The sequence below is a fragment of the Salmo salar genome, chromosome ssa23 (genome assembly GCF_905237065.1).
Source record: "Salmo salar chromosome ssa23, Ssal_v3.1, whole genome shotgun sequence".
Classification (NCBI taxonomy): Eukaryota; Metazoa; Chordata; class Actinopteri; order Salmoniformes; family Salmonidae; genus Salmo; species Salmo salar.
The window spans coordinates 11,892,590-11,905,998 of record NC_059464.1 but is presented as its reverse complement, the minus strand read 5'-3'; the positions used below and the strand labels follow the sequence as shown (position 1 = coordinate 11,905,998).

At 43.2% G+C, this 13,409-nt stretch overlaps 1 protein-coding gene across 1 annotated transcript; it reads right to left on the bottom strand.

The window, feature by feature from the left end:
* Positions 1-1,112: 1,112 nt before the first annotated feature.
* Positions 1,113-5,630, bottom strand: LOC106584064 (transcription factor MafAa). Its single transcript, XM_014168896.2, has one exon. It carries the CDS (start codon positions 4,480-4,482, stop codon positions 3,556-3,558), a length of 927 nt encoding a protein of 308 aa, XP_014024371.1. The 5' UTR covers positions 4,483-5,630; the 3' UTR covers positions 1,113-3,555.
* Positions 5,631-13,409: the final 7,779 nt, after the last annotated feature.

Below are 13,409 nucleotides of genomic sequence, written 5' to 3'. Positions count from 1 at the left end.
GAAACAGTTTTTGCCCAGTGCGAAGCTCGTGGCCAGGTGAGAAAGGGCTGCACACAGAGTAGTTGACTAGCCTAAACGGCTGCATAGAAAGACAATTTGGTCCAGTGGCGTTACCGGATACAGAGCAGAGGGACTTGGAGTAGCTCGTGCCCATTGTCTGTCGAACGGCGGTTAAATTAGACTACTGTGCGTCATTACAGAAATTGCAGTTGATGTGTGATATAGACTACACTGTTTCGTTTGACATGAGGAAAGTAGGCAAGTTCACGTGTAGCTTATCTCGGTTAAAATACAGCACAACACGAACGTCAGGATAATGATGAAAGGGTCATAATAATAATATCATAATTGTACATTTTAAATAAGACAAAAGTGAGTTATTGTGGTTTCGGTTCTGTATGTTATACTTTTTGCAACAGATTGCTTCTCATTTCGTTGGAGCTCAGTAGCCTTATTTAGATGGCCAATCGTTGCAGAACCTGAAACGTATCTTATATATAGCCTAATCCACAAACATAGGCTATCTAAACTATTATAATTACGTTCATTTGTTTAACTCTGAGCTAGCCTATAGGCTAAGTAGAAAATTGTCATTACATTTTGCCTGATTCCTTTTTCATTATAGGCCTATATATATATATATATATATAATGGCCTATAATGAAAAAGGAATCAGGCAAAATGTAATGACAATTTAATGACATATATATATATATGTCATTACATTTTGGCTGATTCCTTTTTCATTTAGGCCTATATATATATATATTACGCTTATGGACGATTCTTGAATTGCTCGGTTATAGCTAAAACATCCGCTGGTGTTTCACTGGATATTCTCAAAATTAGAAATAATTTAATTGAAACGTGAGATATTCGTTCTCTAAAGGCAATCCAGGTATCTTACTATTGCAAACAGGCGAGCGCTTCAGGCGAGAGGTGTTTCATTTGCACAATTATTTTCGAAATAATTCATAGGCCTATAAAAAAACTGCTATTTATTTTCTTATGAGGCTACTGTAGATGTTTTAACCTTTTGTGTGTATTGAGTAAACATTATATTTAGGCGGAGCCTAAGGCACATTTAAACGAAAGACATGGGGAAGGATGAACAGATTTTGGACAGAATTTTTTATTAAACATTTTGAAAACAAGATTCTCAACAACATTCCATTTTGAAACATGTCTTTGTTTTGACTTATTCACACTTTGGACATTTAAATGTTTCTCGAATAAATATATAGAAATCATATATAGCCTACAGATATAGCGTTCACATACTAGTCGGAACTAGGAAACTCGGAAGTCGGATATTTCCGAGTTTCCTAGTTCCGACGATCACGTTAACGCGGCATCGACTGCACCGTGCAGAATATACTTACTTCACCATCTTGCCATGATGCTGGTGTTGAAGCCTGTTTCACGTTGGAATTCTAAAAATTCGAAATAATTTTAGCACCAAAAACACAGGTTAAATCTCAGAGGCCAATGACACATCTCTCCGCTTTATTGTCTGATTGAGTGATGAATGAATTGATTGATAATCGATCAATAATAACTTTTCACTAAAATAGGACATATTTTTTGTAAAATGTTTAAGATCAGAAAAAGTACCAAAATAAGTTATTTCGTTAAGTTAAGACGAATTGCATTTGCACCACAATGAAGTTCACTTAAAATCTATGCAATTATCCAAGATAATTCATTATCTTCTTCTGTACAGCATGTTGGGAGGTAGAAAACAACACCTCTATTCCACTTAATTATGATTCGACTTGCAAACACCTCTCATAATTATCCTTGTCGTGTCAACCTGGCTGTATTCCTACACAGGTCGCCATCAGCCTTGCACTAACACCTGGCATTGACAAGGTGGTTCAGAACTTCTGCACATCATCTAGGCAGCAGGTAACACACCATCCGGGGATTTCTTGATGAGAGTAAGGATTTTTTAGTTAGTCTAAGTCGGCACCATACACTCAGATCAAAATATTCTAATTTGTATGCTAAAAATCAAGCATCCTCTGTAGCCATCTCTCTACACATCAGATCAGACAGAAGATATATTGAGCTGGAAGACACCGTACTGCGGACTTAATTAATTAGTATTCACAAGCCTCCAGATCACCTCTATTATTACTTTTATTATACACTTTTTTTTTTAAATCCATGAATTAAGAGTTTAGATAAGTTGGTGCATAAAGTTTTAGCAGCGAATGCCATCCTTTTATTTGTAGCTATTATGTAAATCACCTCCCATCGAATTTCTATATCCACCTTATTACCTTAACTATCAATACGCCATAAAAACTTTTTACCCCAAAATGTTTCTTATCTTAGTGCAGTTAGGCTTCTCGTTTCCATCATATGGGCCACATGTCCAGTAGAAGTAAGAGAATATCGTAGACTATTTGCATGCTGTAACATTGTATTAAGACATTCTGAATCATCATCAAGCAACAAAAGCTTTGAAAAGTAAGGTAACTAAATAACACAAAAACTGTTCTCTACACATATGTACACTTGGGAATAAATAAAGTCTAATATCTGGCTCAGTTGATCATTTATTTTTGTTGTTTTTGTTTTGTTTTAAAACAATAGAAAAATCGATTGAAAATATCGGTTAAGACGCGTCCTTGGCCTTAATCTAGGAAGAGAGGGATGAGAGAGGAGGAGAGGAAAGTACCAAGACAGGAGGAAAGAACCATGGGCCATGCTTTCGTGTTAGATGACTGGTGGTTTGGGGTACCGTACCATACATGTCCTGCATGCAGAGTTGCTAAAAGGGATGGAACTAGACTTGCAATATTCAAATGTTCCCTTTCCGTTAACGGGGATGGAAGGCTATATCAGGGAGTCCCCTCCATCATCACAGTCCGGTACATCAACGGGACTTGCAGGAGCTGCAAAGGTGTATTGCTTTTTCCGTGGTTTCGATCACTTTGATTTCAATTCAGTCCCAATGTTAAAATAAATACCGGGTTCTCTTCCTTGAGTCCCACCAGCTTCAAGATGCTCAAGGCTCTCTTTTAAGATGCCATATAAAGAATCAAAACAAACAGGTACGGATTTAATGTCTGAGAAAAACATATGGATTTCAGTTTTGTTTTTCTGTCCAGTAGGTCTACTTTGCCAAGCTTGATTCACATGTTTCAGAAAGACTCCAAATGTTAATCAGGGTTTCTCTGAGATCTATTACATCATAAAATATGAATCAGTCTATTGATTTGACAGTTTGTGATCCCATGTCTAGATCAAGAGGTCTTGGTGTATTGAAGTTCATTCAAAGAGCATCTTTAAGACTTATCGAACAATTATATCTGCGCACATAGAATAGTCTACTTAGCCTATGTGCGCACCTACCTTGCTTGTTTCTTTAAATATGAAGCATTATGCTATGTTGTACTTTTAAAATGTACACTGAGTGTTTTTCCTAAAGGAATAACTGTAAACAAAAAAATGCAAACAGAAAATTATAAATAATATATATATTTATATAAAAAAAAATTAAATACGTTTAAGAAGGGGGCAAAAGTCACGTCACGAATCAGTCTCTTACATGAAGAATTCCGTGGAGGCCAGTTTCCCGTGGTTTCCGTTGGAGGGGTCTCTGTTGTTACCGGGCCCGCAACCGTTGTAGCTTCGGCTCGCCAGCTTGTCGTACTTCTCCTTGTAGAGGTCCCGCTCTTTGGCCAAACGCGCAACGTCCTGCTTCAGCTGTTCCACCTGGCTCAGGAGCGTGCACTTCTCGCTCTCCAGCATGTGCCTCTGCTGCACGCGCTTGTAGCGGCAGGACTGCGCGTAACCTCGGTTCTTGAGCGTGCGTCTCTTCTGCTTTAGGCGGATCACCTCCTCTTTGCTGAACCCCCTCAGTTGCCGGTTGAGCTCGCGCACTGTCATGCTGACCAGCTGCTCGTCCGAGAAGCGGTCCTCGAGGCGGTGTCCGTGGTGGTGGTGGTGATGGTGGGCCTGGTGATGGTGACCGGCCGAGGTCGCGGATAGATCCTCCCCTACATACTGCTGGCCGCGGAAGCCCTCGTAGCCCTGGTGGTGGTGATGGTGGTGATGGGCGTTGCCGATGAGGGCCTCCACCGCATCCTCGGGGGTCAGGTTGAGGGCTTCGGGGTTGATGTGGTGCTGGTAGCTGGGGATCCAGTACAGGTCCTCCAACTGAGGCTTACCGCCAACACTCTGGGTGTTGCTGCTGCTGCCGCTGTTGTTGCTGTTGACGCCGTTGGCCAGGTTTTGGCCCGACTGGCCACCGGGGCTGGGGGCGCAGAAGCTGGGCGAGGAAGGCACGGAGGAGCAGGGCGTGCTAATCGGGGTGGAGGAGAGGGATCCCGGGGGGAGGCGGTGGCAGTAACGGTCAGCCTCTGGAGGCTCCTTCTTTACTTCGAACTTCATTAGGTCGAAGTCGTTGACGTACTCGATGGCCAGTGGGCTATTGGGCAGCTCTGCGCTCATGGCGAGGTCGGTGGCCATGTCAGTCCATGCGACGACTCCCGCCCTCACAGCCAAACCAACACCGGGCAGGACACTGGGCAGCCCTCGCGGATGCAGATTGCTTCTTCGATTCGAATAGGACGTCTGTGTGCCCGGTGCGTGGAGTTGTAAGGTTGTATAGATGAGGGGGTACTTCGTATTAAACTGCTAGTCCTTAAAACAACTACTATGTATAGCGGCGCCGGTGTTAATATATGTATGCTCGCAAATTAACTTGTACACCTGCCAGTTCTCCTCTGCCGATTTTCTTGTTGACAATTTATCACAGGTCAAATTCACTTTTTAATACCACGGCCCAGGGCCGGCTGAAACTCGAGCCCCCTGGTGAAATTTGGAGACACCAACCGGTCCTGTCCTCCCTCCACCTCTGTACCGGCTCGCGCCTTCTGATTTACTGTCCTTCAGTCAGTGGTTGTGAAGGAAAACAGCACAGGGGATAATTTTATTTTCTCCTCTCCTGTTCTGGAGTTGTTGCTCTCTTGTTGTCTGTTTTTTTAAAAAAAGTATATATTTTCCTGTATTCTTCTTCTTCGTCTCGACTGACGCAAGGACAGGGAGTCCAGGCTCTCTGCAGGAGGAGAGCAGGAAGGCTCGCGGTGCTCGCGACTGAAGTTACTGCAGCATGCAGCATGTGTTACATATGACCAGAATAAAACTTTCCACACAAGACACACACATGACTGCTCGGAAAAAAGTCACTGTGCACTAGACACGCGCGCATAAAAGTTGCGTAAACATGTTTAAAAAATAATAATAAAAAATAAGTCCCACTTTCTGCATCTGCATCTGAGTCCACAATGGAATGGTTCGGAGAAAAACAGTTCTCAAGAGTTCTTACAAGCAAAAAATAGGTATGTATATTAAAAATAGATATTCCTTAAGCGGTGGTGGGACACAGGACTAAGTGGTGCCGTTTCTGAATGGTCAGTCCAGATTTATCAGTTTGCTGTGTACTCACGAACGCGCCGGTCCCCACGGTTTTCCCCTTCACTCTGGGAACGTTGCGTCCTGTGTGTGAGAGTGTGTGTATATGTGTGTGTGAGCTGATGAATTCCTTTCACAGTTGGTTCTCTCTATCCGGCAGATGGCCGTTACTTTCGGCTCTGCAGTGCAGCGCAACATCGCAGTGTCACTGAGACGCTGGGAAAGGCAATTTGCACTTTTAAAGACACCACGCGCCCGACCCTCCCACCTCGTATGTGACGGACCAATGGGAGAAGATGACAGCGGTGGATTTGCATTATCCTATAGCAACATCTCGCACTGGGACCAGCCAGCAGCTGTCGGAACGCAGAACTCATGCTCGCGGAAGAGGTGCATCTCCCCCCTCTAGCGACGAGATCGTGCTACTGCACGGAGAGGAGAGAGGCAGGCACACGTAAACTACGCGCGAGGCGCCCCGCTAGGCTAGCTTACTTCCACATGATTGATAGCAAACAACGGGGGGGGAATTAACAGCGGTGATAATAGATCTATTCCAGTCTATAACAGAAACGTTAGAATTATCAATATGACAAAACAGACTAAACAAGGGAGGAATAAGTGAGGCTGGTTAACTTTGAGGTGCTTGGCCACTCCGTAAAGCCCATCTGGGAGCACTGGCAGCATGGGAGTCCCGTTAACGCGCTCATAAAAAAATCATACAACAAAAAGTTGTCTCAGGATTCACTTCAAAACTGAATGAAACACCTAATGAAAAGCGTATAGAAAACAAGCATGAGATAATACTGGGATGAAGTGAGATGGTAAAAGTTGGAGAGGTGTAATTATAACGCTTCTTATTTGATGTATATTATGCCACATACAAGGACACATGTCCTATGCAGCTGTGGTCTGAGGGACAAGAAAGAATCTGGCATCCCCGGGCCAGGCCTCCCTAATCACGAGTCCACCCTATGTGGTGATGGATTTAGTGCCACGCGCCCATAAAATCAAGCCACATTTTCCGTCGGGCTGAGGGTCCGGGCGATGGGTGTGAGGGGTTTAATTACAATTAGGCTATTCCACGTGATGGCCCATGCGCAGGGTTTTAAGTCGCAATTAACTACAAATTGCATGCCGACCCATCTCCGCGGATCGACAAATAATTAAACTTCGCGTGCAACGTGCGCCCCCATCGTGCGCGGAACGTGCAATGTATGCCCCCCCCCATCCCCATCCCCATCATGGAGACATACGTCTTCATCTGGAGAGGCACCCGGGTTAAAGAAAATCAAAGCAGAGGGTTGAGCAGAACGTCGATACCAGTGATATGCGTCTCAAGGGAGGGTAGGATGAATACTGAGATTCTGCTCACTTGTGTCTTTTCTCTGCAAATTGGGTTAGGCTGTTAGTCGAGGGACAATTAAAGCATAATGGAAGAATAGTTCTTTATCAAATTACACTGAACAAAAATACAAACACAACATGTAAAGTGTTGGTCCCATGTTTCATGAGCTAAAATAAAAGACCCCAGAAATGTTTCATATGCACAAAAAGCTTATTTCTCTTAAACTGTGTGCACAAATTTATTTACATCCCTGTTAGTGAGCGTTTCTCCTTTTCCAAAATAATCCATCCACCTGACAGGTGTGGCAAATCAAGAAGCTGATTACACAGGTGCAACTTGTGCTTGGGACAATTAAAGGCCACTCTAAAATGTGCAATTTTGTCACACAACACAATGCCTGATGTCACAAGTTGAGGGAGTGTGCAATTGGCATGCTGACTGCAGCAATGTCCACTAGAGCTGTTACCAGAAAATGTAATGTTAGTTTCTCTACCACAAGCCACCTCCAATGTAATTTTAGAGAATTTAGCAGTATGTCCAACCGGCCTTACAACCGCAGACCACGTGTATGGTGTCGTGTGGGTGAGTAGTTTGCTAATGTAAACGTTGTGAACAGAGTGTTCCATGTTGGCGGTGGGGTTATGGTATGGGCAGGCATAAGCTACGGACAAAGAACACAATTGCATTTTATCGATGGCAATTTGAATGCAGAGAAACCGTGACGAGATCCTGAGGCCCATTGTCGTGCTGTTCATCCGAGACCCTAACCTCTTGTTTCAGCATGATAGTTGTGGCAAATGGTGGCCACACCAGATACTGTTTTCCGATCCATGCCCCGACCAACAGATCAGTATTCCCAGTCATGTGAAATCCATAGATTAGGGCCTACGGAATGTATTTATATTGACTGATTTCCATATAGTAAAATGTTTGAAATTGTTGCATGTTGCATTTATATTTTTGTTTAGTATAAATTAAAGGAATATATTTTTCATAGCCCTTCAGGCCCTGCAGAGAGACTGGTGTGGTCTAGTGATAAGATGAAAAACGGCAGTAGCCTAAGTTAATAATGGTTAAGGGGCAATGCGTAATGGTAGTGCATTGTCAAATTAGACTACATGGCCCCTAGGCCCCCCAGACTCGTGTGGTCTAGTGATATTGAGATGAAAAAAAGGTGGAGGGCAAGCAGTAAGTTAACTTAGTCAGGTATAATATGAGATGAATAGGGCAGAAGAGTAGCCTATAGTCACCATAAAACCTGCACCTGACTGCGCTGAGCTCAACTTCCTGTCCAACACTACAGCTGTGAAATACACTGTGTGCGTCCTGACACTGCGCTGAGCTCAACTTCCTGTCCAACACTACAGATGTGAAATACACTATTTGCCTCCCAAATGGCATCTTATTCCGATTGTAGTGCACCACTTTGACCATGGGCAATAGGGCTCTGGTCAAAAGAAGTGCACTATATAGGGAATAGGGTGCCAGTTGGGAGGCATTCTCTCTTCCTGGCTCAAATCTGCTGGCTAGGATGAAAAGAAAAGTAGGACTGTAAGATGAAACGGGACAGAAATATCAAGGTATTTGAAGTTTAAGGTGCACTAAGTCATCATAACGGGGGTTGGGGCTTTATCAAATAAGCAGGAGCCGGACCCCAAACGCCAAGCTAAGCAGTCCGCATTGAAATGCCACATTTAAGAAGATCTGCCATTAGGTCCATTCATTGTGAGAGGGAAGTGTGTGTGGCCGAGGCCTTGAGACATACATTTAGAAGAAGTCAGGGATTTCATTGTGCCTTTGCATATTGGGTGTTCGCTGCTGGTGCAGTTCTTACCGATTTAAGCAAAAATGGACATCAGCACGCGGGAGATCCACATAGCGAGTGGGAGATTATTTGAGCAGGGTGGGCACAAGCGCAAGCTTTGGGCGAAGTTAACCCTCTTCTATCCAAAGTCTTCTCCTTGGTCTGTCTGTGTGTGTGTGTGTGTGTGTGTGTGTGTGTGTTAAGGTTATCAGAGACAGAGTTTTTGTGGCCATCTTAAATGCTAGTCTTAAATGCTGGTCTTAAGGAATCAGTTTCAATTTCTAGAGGGACACGGAGTCACATGCACACTTTATGAAGCCAATAGAAGGTCAACAGAAAGAGGCAACATGTTAAATGGAGATTTGACAGAAAACCCTACATACTTGCCTACTACTACATGTTGTAAGGCGTTTGCCAAAGCTTACGTTGAGTCAGTGAAAAAGTAAGTTTCTTTATCCAATACTTGCACATCTTGAATCTATGAGACATGAAGATAATGTAGGGGGAGAGGTAATTGACAGAAGGAAATAAAATAGTTGGACGAGTGAGGAGAGAGAGCTAATGAATCATTTCTCACAAAGAAACTGATCTTTATTAATGGAATAGCCACTGTTTATAATAAGTTAGCATTTTTTATGCTACTGCTATCTACTGGGGAGAAGAAACACACACATACCACCCCCCCCACACACACACACACCTCTCTCTCTCCTCTCCCTTTTCTTGTGCGCTTTTACAAAACATTCAAATATTGATCTTAATTAGGCTTTGCCGAGCTCAGCAGCCTGTGTTGAGGGTTTGAGACAAGCAGCAGCAGACACCTGTCTAAGGCACTTACATCTTCAGCAAGAGGGAGAGGGAGTAGGGAAACAAGATGGAATGGAAGGATGGAAGAGTGATAGCTCCCGGTCTCCTACAGTGGCGTAGCGCAAAATTGCCCGCAAGGTTCGAGCAAGCCCCCCTCTCCAAACTTTTTTTGTTGCCATGGGACACAGAAAAACATTTGTAGTTGAATAGCTAATCTCATGCTATTTTTAAGCAATAAGGCACGAGGAGGTGTGGTATATGGCCAATATACCATGGCTGTTCTTATGCACGATGCAATGAGGAGTGCCTGGATACTGCCCTTAGCCTTGTTATATTGGCCATACCCCCCGGGGCCTTATTGCTAATATAAACTGGTTACCAACTTAATTAGAACAGTAACATTTTATCAAATACGTTCCGTAATATCCATGGTCTGATACACCGTGGCTTCCAGCCAAATCAGCATTCAGGGCTCGAACCACACAGTGTATTACACATTTTGCCATGAGGCTGAGAGAAAATGTTGCTGTTTTAGAGCACAATAATTCTTGAAAGACGGCACAATCTAAACTTTTTCCCCACAGATATTTGTCTTAATATATATGCTTGATAGACCAAAGTATCAGCTATCACACAATAACCCCCAAAAATGTCTTCATAAAATGGAACTTGTCGGATTTAGGTAAACTCCGTCAGTCACCATAAAAGGCATTTCATTTTTACAATTATTGTCCAACAAGTGTTTAAAAACCTCGATTGTTTAATTCTAACTTTAGATTTAAAACAATATATGTAATACAAATCTCCAAACATCTTTTTGTTTCGTTTTATAGCACTATTAAATGCTCCAGGGCTAATACCATTAGCATTTTGGTATGTTTTTCTAGATTTAGAACATAAAACAACATTTACAGTATCTCACAAAAGTGAGTACACCCCTCACATTTTTGTAAATATTTGAGTATATCTTTTCATGTGACTGAAGAATTGACACTGCTACAATGTAAAGTAGTGAGTGTACAGCTTGTATAAAAGTGTACATTTGCTGTCCCCTCAAAATAATTCAACACACAGCCATTAATGTCTAAACTGCTGGCAACAAAAGTGAGTACACCCCTAAGTGAAAATGTCCAAATTGGGCCCAATTAGCCATTTTCCCTCCCCGGTGTCATGTGACTCATTAGTGTTACAAGGTCTCAGGTGTGAATGGGGAGCAGGTGTGTTAAATTTGGTGTCCTCGCTCTCAGACTCCCTCATACTGACTGGTCACTGGAAGTTCAACATGGCACCTCATGGCAAAGAACTCTCTGAGGATCTGAAAAAAAGAATTGTTGCTCTACATAAAGATGGCCTGGGCTATAAGAAGATTGCCAAGACCCTGAAACTGAGCTGCAGCACAGTGGCCAAGACCATACAGCGGTTTAACAGGACAGGTTCCACTCAGAACAGGACTCGCCATGGTCGACCAAAGAACTTGAGTGCACGTGCGCAGCGTCATATCCAGAGGTTGTCTTTGGGAAATAGACGTATGAGTGCTGCCAGCATTGCTGCAGAGGTTGAAGGGGTGGGGGGTCAGTCTGTCAGTGCTCAGACCATATGCCGCATACTGCATCAAATTGGTCTGCATGGCTGTCGTCCCAGAAGGAAGCCTCTTCTAAAGATGATGCACAAGAAAGCCCGCAAACAGTTTGCTGAAGACAAGCAGACTAAGGACATGGATTACTGGAACCATGTCCTGTGGTCTGATGAGACCAAGATAAACTTATTTGGTTCAGATGGTGTCAAGCGTGTGTGGCGGCAACCAGGTGAGGAGTACAAAGACAAGTGTGTCTTGCCTACAGTCAAGCATGGTGGTGGGAGTGTCATGGTCTGGGGCTGCATGAGTGCTGCCGGCACTGGGGAGCTACAGTTCATTGAGGGAACCATGAATGCCAACATGTACTGTGACATACTGAAGCAGAGCATGATCCCCTCCCTTCGGAGACTGGGCCGCAGGGCAGTATTCCAACATGATAACTACCCCAAACACACCAAGACGACCACTGCCTTCCTAAAGAAGCTGAGGGTAAAGGTGATGGACTGGCCAAGCATGTCTCCAGACCTAAACCCTATTGAGCATCTGTGGGGCATCCTCAAACGGAAGGTCGAGGAGTGCAAGGTCTCTAACATCCACCAGCTCCGTGATGTCGTCATGGAGGAGTGGAAGAGGACTCCAGTGGCAACCTGTGAAGCTCTGAACTCCATGCCCAAGAGGGTTAAGGCAGTGCTGGAAAATGATGGTGGCCACACAAAATATTGACACGTTGGGCCCAATTTGGATATTTTCACTTAGGGGTGTACTCACTTTTGTTGCCAGCGGTTTAGACATTAATGGCTGTGTGTTGTGTTATTTTGAGGGGACAGCAAATTTACACTGTTATACAAGCTGTACACTCTCTACTTTACATTGTAGCAAAGTGTCATTTCTTCAGTGCTGTCACATGAAAAGATATACTCAAATATTTACAAAAATGTGAGGGGTGTACTCACTTTTGTGAGATACTGTATAAAGCAAACATTATCCCTTAGATCTTGCACAGCAAATACTTAAATTGTTGAGCAATATGTATGAAATAAGAACATGTATGTGCACACAACTGTAAGTCGCTCTGGATAAGAGCGCTTGGAAATGACCAAAACGTAAATGTAAAAATATGTTGCACAACAGTGACTCAAATATTGACAAGCCTCTGACGGAGTTGACAACAGATACTCAAAACGAACATATTTTTGCCTCTAAAAATGAGTTAAATACAAACATTTGTAAAATATGGAAAATTAATAATTAGAAAAATCCCATTAAAAAAAAAAAACACTCAATCAGATCTTTCAGCACTCTGATGGAGTTGAGTTGACAAACAGCTGATGGAGTTGATGTTTTACGGAGAAGATTTTTTAAAATATGTATATTGTTGATTAATAGTGAAGACATCAAAGTAGCCACCCTTTGCCTTGATGACAGCTTTGCACACGCTTGGCATTCTCTCAACCAGCTTCACCTGGAATGCTTTTCCAACAGTCTTGAATGAGTTTCCGCATATGCTGAGCACTTGTTGGCTGCTTTTCCTTCACTCTGTGGTCCAACTCATCCCAAACCATCTCAATTGGGTTGAGGTCAGGTGATTGTGAAGGCCAGGTCATCTGATGCAGCACTCCATCACTCTCCTTGGTCAAATAGCCCTTACAAAGCCTGGAGGTGTGTTATGGGTCATTGTCCTGTTGAAAAACAAATGATAGTCCCACTAAGTGCAAACCAGATGGGATGGTGTATCACTGCAGAATGCTGTGGTAGCCATGCTGGGTAAATGTGTCTTGAATTCTAAATGAATCACTGACAGTGTCACCAGCCAAACACCCCCACACAATCACACCTCCTTTTCTGTGCTTCACGGTGGGAACCACACATGCGGAGATCATCCGTTCATTTACTCTGGGTCTCACCGACACGGCGGTTGGAACCAAAAAATATCAAATTTGGACTCATCAGACCAAAGGACAGATTTCCACCGGTCTAATGTCCATTGCTCGGGTTTCTTGGACCAAGCAAGTCTCTGCTTATTATTGGTGTTCTTTAGTAGTGGTTTCTTTGCAGCAATTCTACCATTAAGGCCTAATTCACGCAGTCTCCTCTGAACAGTTGATGTTGAGATGTGTCTGTACTTAAACTCTATGAAATATTTATTTGGGCTGCAATTTCTGAGGCTGGTAACTCTAATGAACTTATACACTGCAGCAGAGGTAACTCTGGGTCTTCCTTTCCTGTGGCTGTCTTCATGAGAGCCAATTTCATCATAGAGCTTGATGGTTTTTGCGACTGCTCTTGAAGAAACTTTTAAAGTTCTTGACATTTTCCGCATTGACTATCTTAAAATAATTATGGACAGTCGTTCCTCTTTGGTTATTTGAGCTGTTCTTGCCATAATATGGACTTGGTCTTTTACCAAATAGGGCTATCTTCTGTATGCCACCCCCCTAACTGATTGGCTC

Bases quoted from the DNA above. Each gene is read 5' to 3' on its own strand.
- LOC106584064 (XM_014168896.2), bottom strand. From the start codon at position 4,482: ATGGCCACCGACCTCGCCATGAGCGCAGAGCTGCCCAATAGCCCACTG.